General features: G+C 38.8%; 1 protein-coding gene across 1 annotated transcript in view; it reads left to right on the forward strand.

The window, feature by feature from the left end:
- The window catches only part of SLC30A4 (solute carrier family 30 (zinc transporter), member 4), a 34,226-nt gene that overhangs the window by 20,114 nt on the left and 1,808 nt on the right, over positions 1 to 12,304 (forward strand). The window contains exons 4-6 of the mRNA XM_006883193.1: positions 7,559 to 7,762; positions 9,729 to 9,930; positions 11,964 to 12,069. Coding sequence (XP_006883255.1) covers positions 7,559 to 7,762; positions 9,729 to 9,930; positions 11,964 to 12,069 — 512 coding nt within the window. The remainder of the gene's footprint in view (positions 1 to 7,558; positions 7,763 to 9,728; positions 9,931 to 11,963; positions 12,070 to 12,304) is intronic.

Genomic DNA, 12,304 nt, shown 5'->3' on the forward strand with positions numbered 1-12,304 from the left:
TGGTCCAGTGGTATGAAAAAAATTGTTGTTTATATGAAATTAAGTTTTACCTATGCATCTGGTATTTTATATGGTTGACCCTCCTAGGGTCAACCATATAATTTATCATTCAAACTAAGACACTTCTGAGAGTGAAATGAGGCACTATTAATAATTACTCTAGAACAGCAAATGTAAACTGAAATTGTTAGCAAAAACTGGATTGTATGTTATACTTATTTATTGGGACTTCTGAAAGAAATTATAGTCATTAATATCTCCATATTGTTAAATTATAGCACTGTAAATTTTTATAAATGTAAATGTATTGCTTTATAATGTTTATATTAAAAATTATCAGTTGTTATTGTTGTTGTTATGTGCCATCGAGTCGTTTCTGACTCATAGCGACCCTATGCACAACAGCTCTAAACCCTGCTCTATCCTGAACCAACTGCACCGCCTCTGACACACCCATCCCAATTACCCCAGTCACCGAATCAATCCATCTCATAGAGGGTCTTCCCCTCCTGCGCCATCCCTCCACCCTCCCAAGCATGATGTCCCTCTCCAAGGACCCGTCCCTCCTGACAACATGTCCAAAGTATGTCAGACGAAGCCCCAGAATCCTTACCTCCAAGGAGCAGCCTGGTTTAACCCTCTCCAAGATGAATCTGTTTGTTTTCCTGGCAGTCCATGGTACATTCAATACCCTTCTCCAGCACCACACCTCAAAAGCATCAACTCTCCTTCTATCCTCCCTAGTCATTGCCCAACTCTCTGATGCATAACAAGCGATTGCAAAGACCATAACCTGTATCAGACGCACCTTAGTCTCCAGAGAGACACCATTGCTCCTCAGTACGGTGGAGAGGTCCCTAACAGCAGACTTGCCCATCGCAATACGCTTTTTGATTTCCTGACTGCTGGTACCAAGAGTGTTGACTGTGGAGCCGAGCAAAGTGAAGCTGTGAACATTCTCAATCTCTTCGTCATCCATCCTGACGCTGCCAATTGGTCCAGTGGCGAGAATCTTTGTCTTCTTGACGTTGAGCCTTATCCATACGCTTACAAGGAAGTCCAGTAAATACCACTATCATTCAGATATATGCACCAACAACCAGAGCCAAAGAAGAAGAAATAGATGATTTCTACCAACTTTTACAGTCGGAGATAGATCGAACATGCAATCAAGATGCATTGATAATAATGGGTGACTGGAATGCAAAAGTTGGGAATAGTGAAGAAGAATCAGTGGTCGGAAAACATGGGCTTGGTGACAGGAATGAGGCTGGAGATAGAATGATTGAATTTTGTAAAGTCAATGACTTAGTCATTGCAAATACATTTTATAAGAGACACAAACGCAGGTTATACACATGGACTTCACCTGATGGTATGCATAGGAATCAGATCGACTACATCTGTGGAAGGAACCGCTGGAGAAGCTCAATATCAGCTGTGAAAACTAGGCCGGGGGCTGATTGTGGAACAGACCACCAATTACTCATATGCAAGTTCAAGCTGAAGCTGAGGAAAATTAAACCAAATCCACAGGAGCCAAAATATGACTTGGATTTCATACCACCTGAATTTCAGAATCATCTCAGGAACAGGTTTGAGGCCTTGAACACTAATGAGCGAAGACTAGATGAGTTGTGGGAGGATGTCAAAGATATCATTCAGGAAGAGTGTAAACAGTCATTACAAAGACAGAAGAGGAAGAAAAGACCAAAATGGATGTCAGAAGAAACTCTGAAGATTGCACTGGAGCGTAGAGAAGCCAAAATTATCAGAGACACCTTAAAAATCATTGTGACCTAATTACTATCTTCAGCCTTGACATGTAATTAAAATTATCTTCATGAGTACAGTGAAGCAGCTACCATGGTACATAGAGGGAACTCCTAATGCTAAGGAGTCACACTGCCAACCTAAAAGCACAGGGTTCAAATCCACCAGCTCCTGTGGGGGAAGAATTGGTAATCTGTTCACATGCGATTTACAGCCTTGGAAAACCTCTTAGAGGGTCACATATGAGTCACTTTTGATTCAGTGGCACACAACAACAACCACCACAATACCATGAAGCTTTGTCCTAGTCATGAAACTTTTTAAAAATACCTCTCCTTTCTTTATATTATTTATTTCTAGGTACTTTATCATCAGTAGTTGTAACTTAGGACAAACACTACCATAGTTTTCCAGTTTTTAAATTTGGTTTAACACCTTTTCATTTTCTGTCCTTGTTTAGAGCAGATAGTCCTATTCCATTTAATTTTCATAATTATAGAGACTTTTGACATCTTTTGTTTTACTTTTGAATAGCTTCATTCTGTAGATTCATCCACAAATATTTGCATGCCTCCTATATGCAAGCGTTCTGTGAAGCCAGTAAATGTGACATGGAATAAGAATAGATCTGCCTTCTCAAGGAACGTACAGAATGCACAGTATATAAAAGTCTGGCCACAACCTTGTATATTTCAGTTGGTCTTTCCTCTAACTTCTACAGCCCTGATGGCTCTTTCAAAGTATGATTACTATTAGTAAGTCAGTAGTAGTTATAGTATGGTTTTGAAAAGGAATTATATGTTTTCTGTCTTATTCCAACATCTGTCAACATAATGATTCTCGTGATTTTATTGGCATTTTGGCTACATTAATTGGATGTCTACAAAAAGTAGCCTATAACTGCTAGGCAATTTTTCTGCATTGTAATTTATTCATTGGAAAACAAGCTCTTAAAGTTCAAAATACCTGGACTTCCTAGAACCTTACAGTAATGTGTCCTTCTTGGAACCTTGTAGCAATGAGTCCTTCCTGGAACCTTGTAGCAGTGAGTCCTTCCATGTACAATTTTCCAGACTGATTTGCTTTTAAATACTTTGTAAGGAGCTCTGGTTAACAGAAGATTAGCTATGTCCTTCAATATGGATTACATCTCAACATCAAGAAAACAAATTCCTGTTTAGCAATAGGTAACATCAAGACATGTTACATGGGAAAATCTGCTGTCAAGGACCTTTCCAAAGTACTAAAGAGCAAAGATATCAGTTTAAAGACTAAGGTGCACCTGATCCAAACTATGTTATTTTTCAGCTGCTTTCTGTGTACCTGAAAGTTGGACAGTGAATAAGGATGACAGACAAACAGATGCTTTTGAATTGTGGTGTTGGTGAAGAACACTAAATATCCTACAGATTACCAAAAGAGCAAGCAACTTTATCTTGGAGGATGGGTAATTAGGATATTCCTTGGAGGCAAGGATGGTGAAACTTCATTTCACATACTTGAGGCATGTTGTCAGGAGGCACTAGTCCTTGGAAGAAGGCATCTTGCTGGGAAAGATAGATCAGAAAAAGAAAGAACATCCCTCACCTAACTAAACCAATTGACACAGTGAGTGTAACCACTGGGCTCCAGCATGACAAAGATTGTGAGGATAGTGCAGGATAGAGCAAGGTTAAGATCTATATGTCGTTCATAGGCCACTATGAGTCGTGGTTGATTTGGCAGCACCTAAAACAACAAAGTAGGTTACTATTATATATGATGGTTGATGCATAGCTTCATAATATATCTCCTTTTGCACAAATGTGTAATTCAGTTGTTGTGAATGTATACATCATTCCTACAAGAGGACCTCCCAGGTCAACCTTATGAATACTTGCTTGCTTGGAAAATGTTTTTGTTTTTCTTTAACTAAAAATAATACTTGTTTGTGTTGAAAGTTTAAAACATTTCAAGCAATACCAAAAGAAAAAATGGAAAAGTAATTTCTACTTCCTAGATATAGAACTTCTTTTATCCCTCTTATTATATGATATTTGTTTTTCTTATCTTTTTTTTATTTTTTGTTGGAGTTGTTGTTACATACTGGCAAGTCAGAACCAACTTTTTTTTTTTTTGGAACCAACTTATAATTGACCCTCCAGTGGCTTTTTAAAGACAGTAAAGCACGTCAGAGGAGATTGCTCATATTTCTCCCACAGAGCAGCTGGTGGATTTGAACTATGTGCCTTTAGGTTAGCAGTACATCTCCTTACCACTAAATAGTATCTCTGTCAATGTCAAAACAGAGCAAGGGAAACACTGCATGGTTTAAAATCAGGAGAGATGTGTGTCAGGATTCGATCCTTTCTCTTTTTATCTTTTTAATCTGTATGCTAAGTAAATCATTTGAGAAGCTGGACTCTCTGAAGAAGAATGTGGGATCAGGATTGGAGGAAGTCTCATCAACAACCTGCATTATGCAGATGCCACAACCTTGCTTGCTGAAAGTAAGGAGGGCATGAGACACTTGGTACAGATGATCAAAGACTACAGCCTTCAATATGGATTGTATCACATCACGAAGACAGAATTCCCCACCACTGGGCTGATAGACATCATGATAGTTGGAGAAAAGATTGAAATCCTCAATGTTTTCATCTTACTTAAATCCACAATCAGCACCCTTGATACCACCAGTCAGGAGATCAGAAGACATATTGCATTGGGCATGTCTGCTGTCAGGGCCTTCTCTAAATTACTGAGGAGCAAGGATGTAAGTTTAAAAACTAAATTGCACCTATTCAGGTCATCATCTTTTTCAATCACTTTCTGTACATTTGAAAGCTGAACAATGAATAAGGATAACAGAAGAATTAATGCCTTTGAGTTGTGGTGTTGGAGATGAGTACTGAATATCCCATGGGCTGCCAAATGAACAAACAAATATGTCTTGGAGAAAGTACAGCGAGAGTGCTCCTTGTAGACAAAGATGACAAAGCTTCATCCCACATACTTTGGACATGTTGTTAGGTAAGGCAGAGAGTCAGTGAAAGAGGGGAAGACCTTCAGTAAGATAGCTTAATACATTGAGTACACAATGGATTCAGGTGTGTCAGAGATGAGGAAGATGGCTTATAAGACAGTGTTCAGATCTGTTCTTCATAGGGTTGCTGTAAGTCACACTTGACTTGATGGCATCTAACAACAACAGATACTGTTTTGTTACTATAGACTACATTACAGTGAAGAGTGTTTATGTATCTGCATATGTATGGAAGTATTTAATATCAGAGAGATTCCTAGAAGTTGAATTGCTGAATTACAGAATATATGCATTTTAAATTTTTATTACTTTTAGTAAAATGCTTGTCACTTCCACCAGACTATATCCTGACCTGTGTATAATATTTTGGGATCTCCATTCCAAAGAATGATGATCCAACAGAATGTGGAAATTATCAAACAGTATCATTAATATCACAAGCAAACAAAATTTCTGCTGAAGATTGTAAAAAAAAATGGCTGGAACAGCACATCAACAGAGAACTGCCAGAAGTGCAGACTAGGTTTAGAAGGGGTCGTAGCTAATGTTCTACAGATCTTGGCTGAAAGCAGGGAGTACCAGAGGAAAAGTCTGTCTGTTTCATTGATTATGCAAAAGCACAGCATACTATGGCTAACTCTGAGAAGATTGGGAATACCAGAATGCTTGATCTTGTTAATGCGAAACCTATACTTGGACTAGGAGGCAGTCATCAGAACTGAGCAAGGGAATACTGCATGGTTTAAAATTTGGAAGGGTGTACACCAGGGATGTGTCCTATCTCCATACCTTTTCAATCTATATGCAGAACAGATTATCAAGGAGGCTGGGCTCTGTGAACAGAAATGTGACATCAGGATTGGAGGAAGACTCATCAACAGTCTGTTATGCAGATAACACAACTCTACTTTCTGAAATTGAGGAGAACCTGAAGCACTTGCTACAAAACGTCAAGGACTGCAGCCTTCAATATGGATTGAAGTTCAATATCAAGAAAACAAAAATTCTCTCCACTGGGCCAATTGGCAGCACCATGGTAGATGGTGAAGAGATTGAGATTGTAAACAGCTTTTGTTTGCTTGGCTCCACAATCAACACTCTTGACACCAGCAGCCAGGAAATTAAAAGACATACTGCATTGGGAAAGTCTGCTGTCAAAGACCTCTCCAAAGTACTGAAGAACAGTGATGTTAGTCTGGAGATTAAGGTGTGCCTGATATAGGCCATGGTCTTTGCAAACACTTGCTATGCATCAGAGAGCTGGACAATGACTAGGAATGATAGAAGGAGAGTCGATGCCTTTGAGCTGTGGACTGCTAAGAGAATGAACAGGTTTGTTTTGGAGAGGGTTAAACCTCCTTGGAGGCAATGATTCTGACACTTCATCTGACATATTTTGGACATGTTGCAAGGAGGGACCAGTCCTTGGAGAGGGACATCATGCTTGGGAGGGTGAAGGGACAGCGCAGGAGAGGAAGACCCTCAATGAGATGGATTGATTCAGTGACTGGGGTAATGAGAGTAGGTGTGTCAGAGACACTAAAATTGGCACAGGATAGAGCAGGGTTTAGGGTTATTGTACATAGGGTCACTGTGAGTCACAGGTGACTTGATGGCACATAACAGCAGCGACAATAACCTAAAAGGTCAGCAGTTTGGATCTACCAGGCACATCACAGGAGAAAGATGAGCAGTCTTTGGAAACTATGATTTCCAGCTGCAGATAGTTTATGGAGGGAGAGTCACTATGAGCTGAACTCAGCTCAGTGGCAGGCGTAGGTTTTAACCCTAGATACTGTCAAACTTTTCTTTGTCAGTTTGGTAGGAAAATAAATATTGTTTTTATTTCTTTCATTAAGGAAATCACAGTTATGGATGTTTTCTCACATTTTCATCATAAAGTCTTTGTCCTAATATTTTTTCTCAGTTTGTCATATTTTACCTTCTGAATGGCAAATATATATATTTTGACCTTAAATAGATATCAGAGATGGGTAGAGAATGGAGGGGAGCAGTTATAGGAGGATTTGGATTAGGCACACTACTGGCATTCTTTGAATAAGAAAAATAATATCACCAAGATGGTATGGTGCTTTAACTTCTCAAAGAAAAAAATTATAACTAAAAAATGTAGACGGGCGTCCGGTCAGTGGCCACTGGTTAAGGGGCCGCTCGCACCACCAGCTGCTGTGTGGGCGTCCGAAGTCCTTCCCCGCATGGGTGCCGCTCCGGTTGTTATGCTGTTCTCCATCACGTTCTCCTAAGGATGCATCCAGGCTAGTCTCCACACTTGCACACTGAAGAATGCAACATCTTGATTAACTTGCTGAAAGAATGCCACCAAAATTATGCAGAAAAGAGGACCAAGAGCAGGGAGTATGGCAATGCGATGAGAAGGAGAATCTTGAGTCCTCCAGATGAGTCGGGAAGATGAATTCTGTTTCCATTGGATGGCCCTGGCTTAGAGAAGACCCAGAGACTCTTGATGGGTGGTTGAAAGATTCCGTCTTCCTTGGTCTTCATGATCCTCTGACTGCTGAAGTCTCATCCACTTCTGTCCTAGAAGAAATGGGGGACTTCAGAATTCTGGGCATTTGTTAGTGGAGCCTTTAGCAGTAGGCGTCTCTCCTGCTAAGACACCTGACCAAGACAGACTTTCTTCCCTTTGTCTTGAACCAACTGGCACCAAATAACTTGCTTCCCTCAATAAAGTAACTTATTTTAATTGCAAAAAAAAATTTTACAATGATTTGCATAAAGTATAATAACCATGTTACAAATGTATTTCTTTTATGTCTTTTTCTCTCCAGAGGTGTTGTCAGCCATGATTAGTGTGCTACTGGTATATATACTTATGGGATTCCTCTTATATGAAGCTGTGCAAAGAACTATCCATATGGACTATGAAATAAATGGAGATATAATGCTCATTACTGCAGCTGTTGGAGTTGCAGTTAATATAATGTAAGCTCTTTTTCGTTGTTGGGGGTTTTTATATTAAATATTTTCAGGTACTGTTATCCATACATTCAGTCATTTCCAGTGATACTTCTATATTTTTTAATTATATGATACATTAAGGGTTTTTTTTTAATCAGCTATTGGTTGTTTGGGGTTTTTTTTTAATATTTTAATTTATTTATTTTTCATTTCAATGAACATCTACAGAGATTTTGGAATTGCATTCATTCATTGTTGCACCCTTCTCCCTGCCCACCCCACCTCACCCCTCCCCTCTCTCCTGGTACGCAATCCCCCACACATATCCCCCCAACCCCAAATATAATCCACTCTGCAACCCTCATTGCGTACTCCTACGATAAAAATAATGCCCTAAAATATAATACTTTTAAACTATTCTCTCCACCATAGACTTCAGTGCCGTAAACATATTTCATCCAGTTTTCTCAGCCTTACCTCTGCCCCGATGCCAGCCTCATTCTACAACAGTGGCACCATATAGTATTTGTCCTTTTGTGACTGAGATACCTCACTCAGCATAATGTCCTCCAGGGTCACCCATTTTGAATAATATTGCATGAGTTCCTTGTTTTTCAATGCAGCATAGTATTCCATTGTGCGGATCTACCACAGCTTCTCTACCCATTCGTTTGTTGATGGGCATTTAGGTTGTTTCCAACTCCTTGCTATGATACATTAAGTTTTACAATTAATGTAAGTAGGCAACTTTTGGCATTATAACTTTTTCACATTTTTTGCTTACATATGTTGTTATGTACCATCAGGTTGCAGCTGACTGATAGCTGACACTTCAGTGTGTTTTCAGAGGCAATAAATTGCATGGGAAGAGATTACCCATCTTTCTCCACAGAATGGCTGGTGGATTTGAACCATGTGCCTCTGGGTTGCCAGTACAGTTCCTTACTACTTAGCCACCAGAGCTACTTTTGCTTACATATTCTGAAGATTAGCAAATAATCAGAAATTTAAGCAGGGCAATTTTTTTCTTTTACAGTATGTGTAACTTTCTTTAATTTTATTAAATTAAGTAAATTAGATTCTACTAAGTAAACTAGATTCCTTTTCCCCTAAAAACTACCAAGCTTTTTCTATAAACCACCATATTTTTCTGTTACATATTTTATTTTTAGGCCAGAAGTCAGCAAACTATCTATAATGGGCCAGGTAATAAATCTTTTGGGTTTTGAAAGCCATACAGTTTCAGTTACAACTATAGTCTCTGCTATTGGACAACAAAAGTGGCCCCAGATAATATGTAAGCAAATAGACCTGACTAGATTCCAATAAAATTTCACTTATAAAGACAGGTGGTGGGACAAATTTGACTACATGTTGTGGTTTGCTAATCTCTTGTTCTAATAACATCTGTTTCTACCTTGAATAAAATCAAAAGTCCTTTCCGTAACCTTTTTAATAAGACTCTATGTACCTCTACAACTTATCTCCTGATTCTCTGACTGTATTCTAGCCACAGTAGCCATCTTGCCTTTCTTCTCCCCTCCCCCCCATCCCCAAGCACACTCAGTACATTTTCCTCATTAGGGCCATTGCCCTGTTTTTTTCTGCCTAGAACATCCTTCTGCCATAGCTTGTTCCCTAACTTCATTCCAGTCTCTGAAAGAGAGGGCCTTCTGTGACCACTTTCCCTTGACTTTCCATCCCCTTTTATGCTTTTCTTTTAAATATTTCACATTATCTGGCATTAAATGATGTATTTGTTTCCTCTTTTACTCTCTCTACTAGAATTTAAACTCCGTGGGAGTAGGGATATATCTGTCTTATGTACATTGCTTACCCTACCTATAAATATTAAGAGCAGTGCCTGATACCTAGCTGATGCTTAGATGTTTACTAAATTAATAAATAAGTTGTTGTGGCCTCATTAATGTCTAGTGGAGAACAAGTATTTTCATGAAAACATTGTAAAATAATATTTTCTTTTCAACAGAATGGGCTTTTTGTTGAAGCAGTCTGGTCACCACCACTCTCATTCCCATTGTGCATCTTCTAATTCTCCTATCGCTGGTTCTGGGCATGGACACAGCCATGGACAGGATAGTCTGGCAGTGAGAGCAGCATTTGTACATGCCTTAGGGGATTTGGTACAGAGTGTCGGGGTGCTAATAGCTGCATACATCATACGATTTAAGGTAATAAGATTACTAATTTTTTTTACATGAGTGACTTTTATTGCTAAGTGATACTTTATTACAAAAAATGCAGAAGGTTTTTAAAAAAAAGTTCTTACTCGTTTAATGTTAATAAAACAACAAACATGTTGGGAATTGTGAGTGTGATGAGTTTTCGTTTGTGTCCTTGTGGAGAGCTTTGGTGGCATATTCTGTAGCAAATTGTGCGGCTAACCCATTGAGCCACCAGTAGGTCCAACCCACCAGTGACTCCTATCAGGAGAAAGATGGGCAGTCTCCTCCTGTTACAGCTTACAGCCTCAGAAACCCAACAGAGGGTCACCATGACTCATACTGACTGGCTGGCAGTGAGTGAGTTGGGCTGAGTTAATACACACATAGAGGCATGGAGATTTTCCTAGTGTGGGGAATAATTTTGGATTCAGTATTCCCCACATTGGTAGAAGTGAAAGCATATAGTGCTGGCTTAGTCTTGTGTTTCCCTTTGCTCCCATGCCTCCCCTAAAATTCATGTCTCTCTTCCACACCCTTATGACACTAATTTTTGCACTGAACAATCCACTATGCAGTGTATGTATTTAAGCATTTCTTATTCCTGTCTATACTGGAGATTCTCAAACAACATAATCCTCCCTTGAATGGACTAATTGAAATGTATAGGTGTTCAACAAGCGATGGTTAAATTGAAGACATTCATGTGTTGAACATTTTTAGAGTCCTACTCTGTGCCAGTTATTGTGCTAAAGATATGCTTTAGGAAATGCCCTTACACTTTGGGACTAATGTCCATGCTGAAAGGCAGATGTTTTAAAAATGTGTTGCTGCATTTATGTTTGCCCTGGGATATTGTGTACATAGGGTCACTATGAGTCACAAGTGACTTGATGGCACATAACAACGACAGCAAGTGGGATATTAAAAAATTCCTTGTGGAATTTTTCTAATTTCAACAATAAAATTAAGGGGGATTGCCTTTTATCTGTATTTATTTTTGTTGCCATCAAGTCAGAACTAATTCATAGGTGACCCTCCAAGCAGGTTTTCAGAGGCTGTAAATCACACGGGGATTTCCCTTCTTTCTTCTGTAGTCGCTGGTGGATAGGAACCATAGGAGAGGCACCACCTTTGGGTTAGCAGTACAGTTCCCTACATACTATAACACCAGAGTTCCCTAATTTCATCTGTCTGTATACTGGATACCAGTACTAGTACTATTTCTTTTGCTTTGATTCAAACTTAAGTGTTAGTACACTTAAGCAATCAAGCATAATCATTGCTGTAATTCTTTTGTTAACACTAAATAAAATTGTAATAAAAAATAAAATAAAACACTTTGTGGGGCAACTTCTCTGTAATTAGCTTTGGTCCTGCCTTAACTGGCCAGCTCAAGTTTGAAACTTCTCAGTAAACTACTAGATAGTGAAATGTGCTCTGAGCTACAAATCTGAGGTCTTCATGCTAGTCTAGGCTCTACTATCATTGCTTTAACCTTGAGCAAGTCCCTGAATTTCAGTTTTCTCCTCTCTTATTTGAGAGGCTTAGACCAGATACTCTTACTCTCTATAATCCTAGGTGGAAGATTTAGAGAAAGCATAGCTAGAGAACAATAGAGCATACAATTAAGCTTCTGGAAATAGGTCCCATATTAAGGTAAGGCATTTAAACAATCTAGGGAAAAGTGAAGATATTTCTGAATTACAGTATTACAGTGTCTCAGTTTTAAAGGTATCTCTACGACTACTAAAGAAAGCAATGGGGCAAATCATGTCCTGTTTTGTATCTATCTGTAATTCAAGTCCCTGGGTAGTGAAAATGGCTAAGCCCTAGACAACTAACCAAATGGTTGGTATTTTGAATCCACCCAGGGCATCTTTAGAAGATGTGGTAATTGCCTTCTTAAAGTTCACAGACATGAAGTTCCTATCGTACACAGTTGTATTTTGACATACATGATGTCACCATGTGTTATAATTGGCTCAACAGCAACTACTTTGATATATTTGATTATACAGTTTTTATTTATTACCTTTCAGCCAGAATACAAGATTGCTGATCCCATCTGTACATATGTATTTTCATTACTTGTCGCTTTTACAACATTTCGCATTATATGGGACACAATTGTTATAATATTGGAAGGTAAGGTTTCACTAATATCCTCATCATGGGCTGATTATTTCTATAAATCATATTTGGGGAGGTGAGCATTCTAGGGTAGGGGCCTTGTCTTTTTCTTTCTTTTCACTTATATTATTGGGCTGTCAGAATACTACCTTACCTTTATTTAACATGCAAGAATCTATACACTTTCCCATCATACCATTTTGTCTTTATAATAGCTAAGCACAGCAGGTAACACATAATTTTCTTCAAT

Source organism: Elephantulus edwardii, unplaced genomic scaffold (genome assembly GCF_000299155.1).
Source record: "Elephantulus edwardii isolate Elephantulus edwardi_28Jun2011 unplaced genomic scaffold, EleEdw1.0 scaffold00026, whole genome shotgun sequence".
In the NCBI taxonomy this organism is placed as follows: Eukaryota; Metazoa; Chordata; class Mammalia; order Macroscelidea; family Macroscelididae; genus Elephantulus; species Elephantulus edwardii.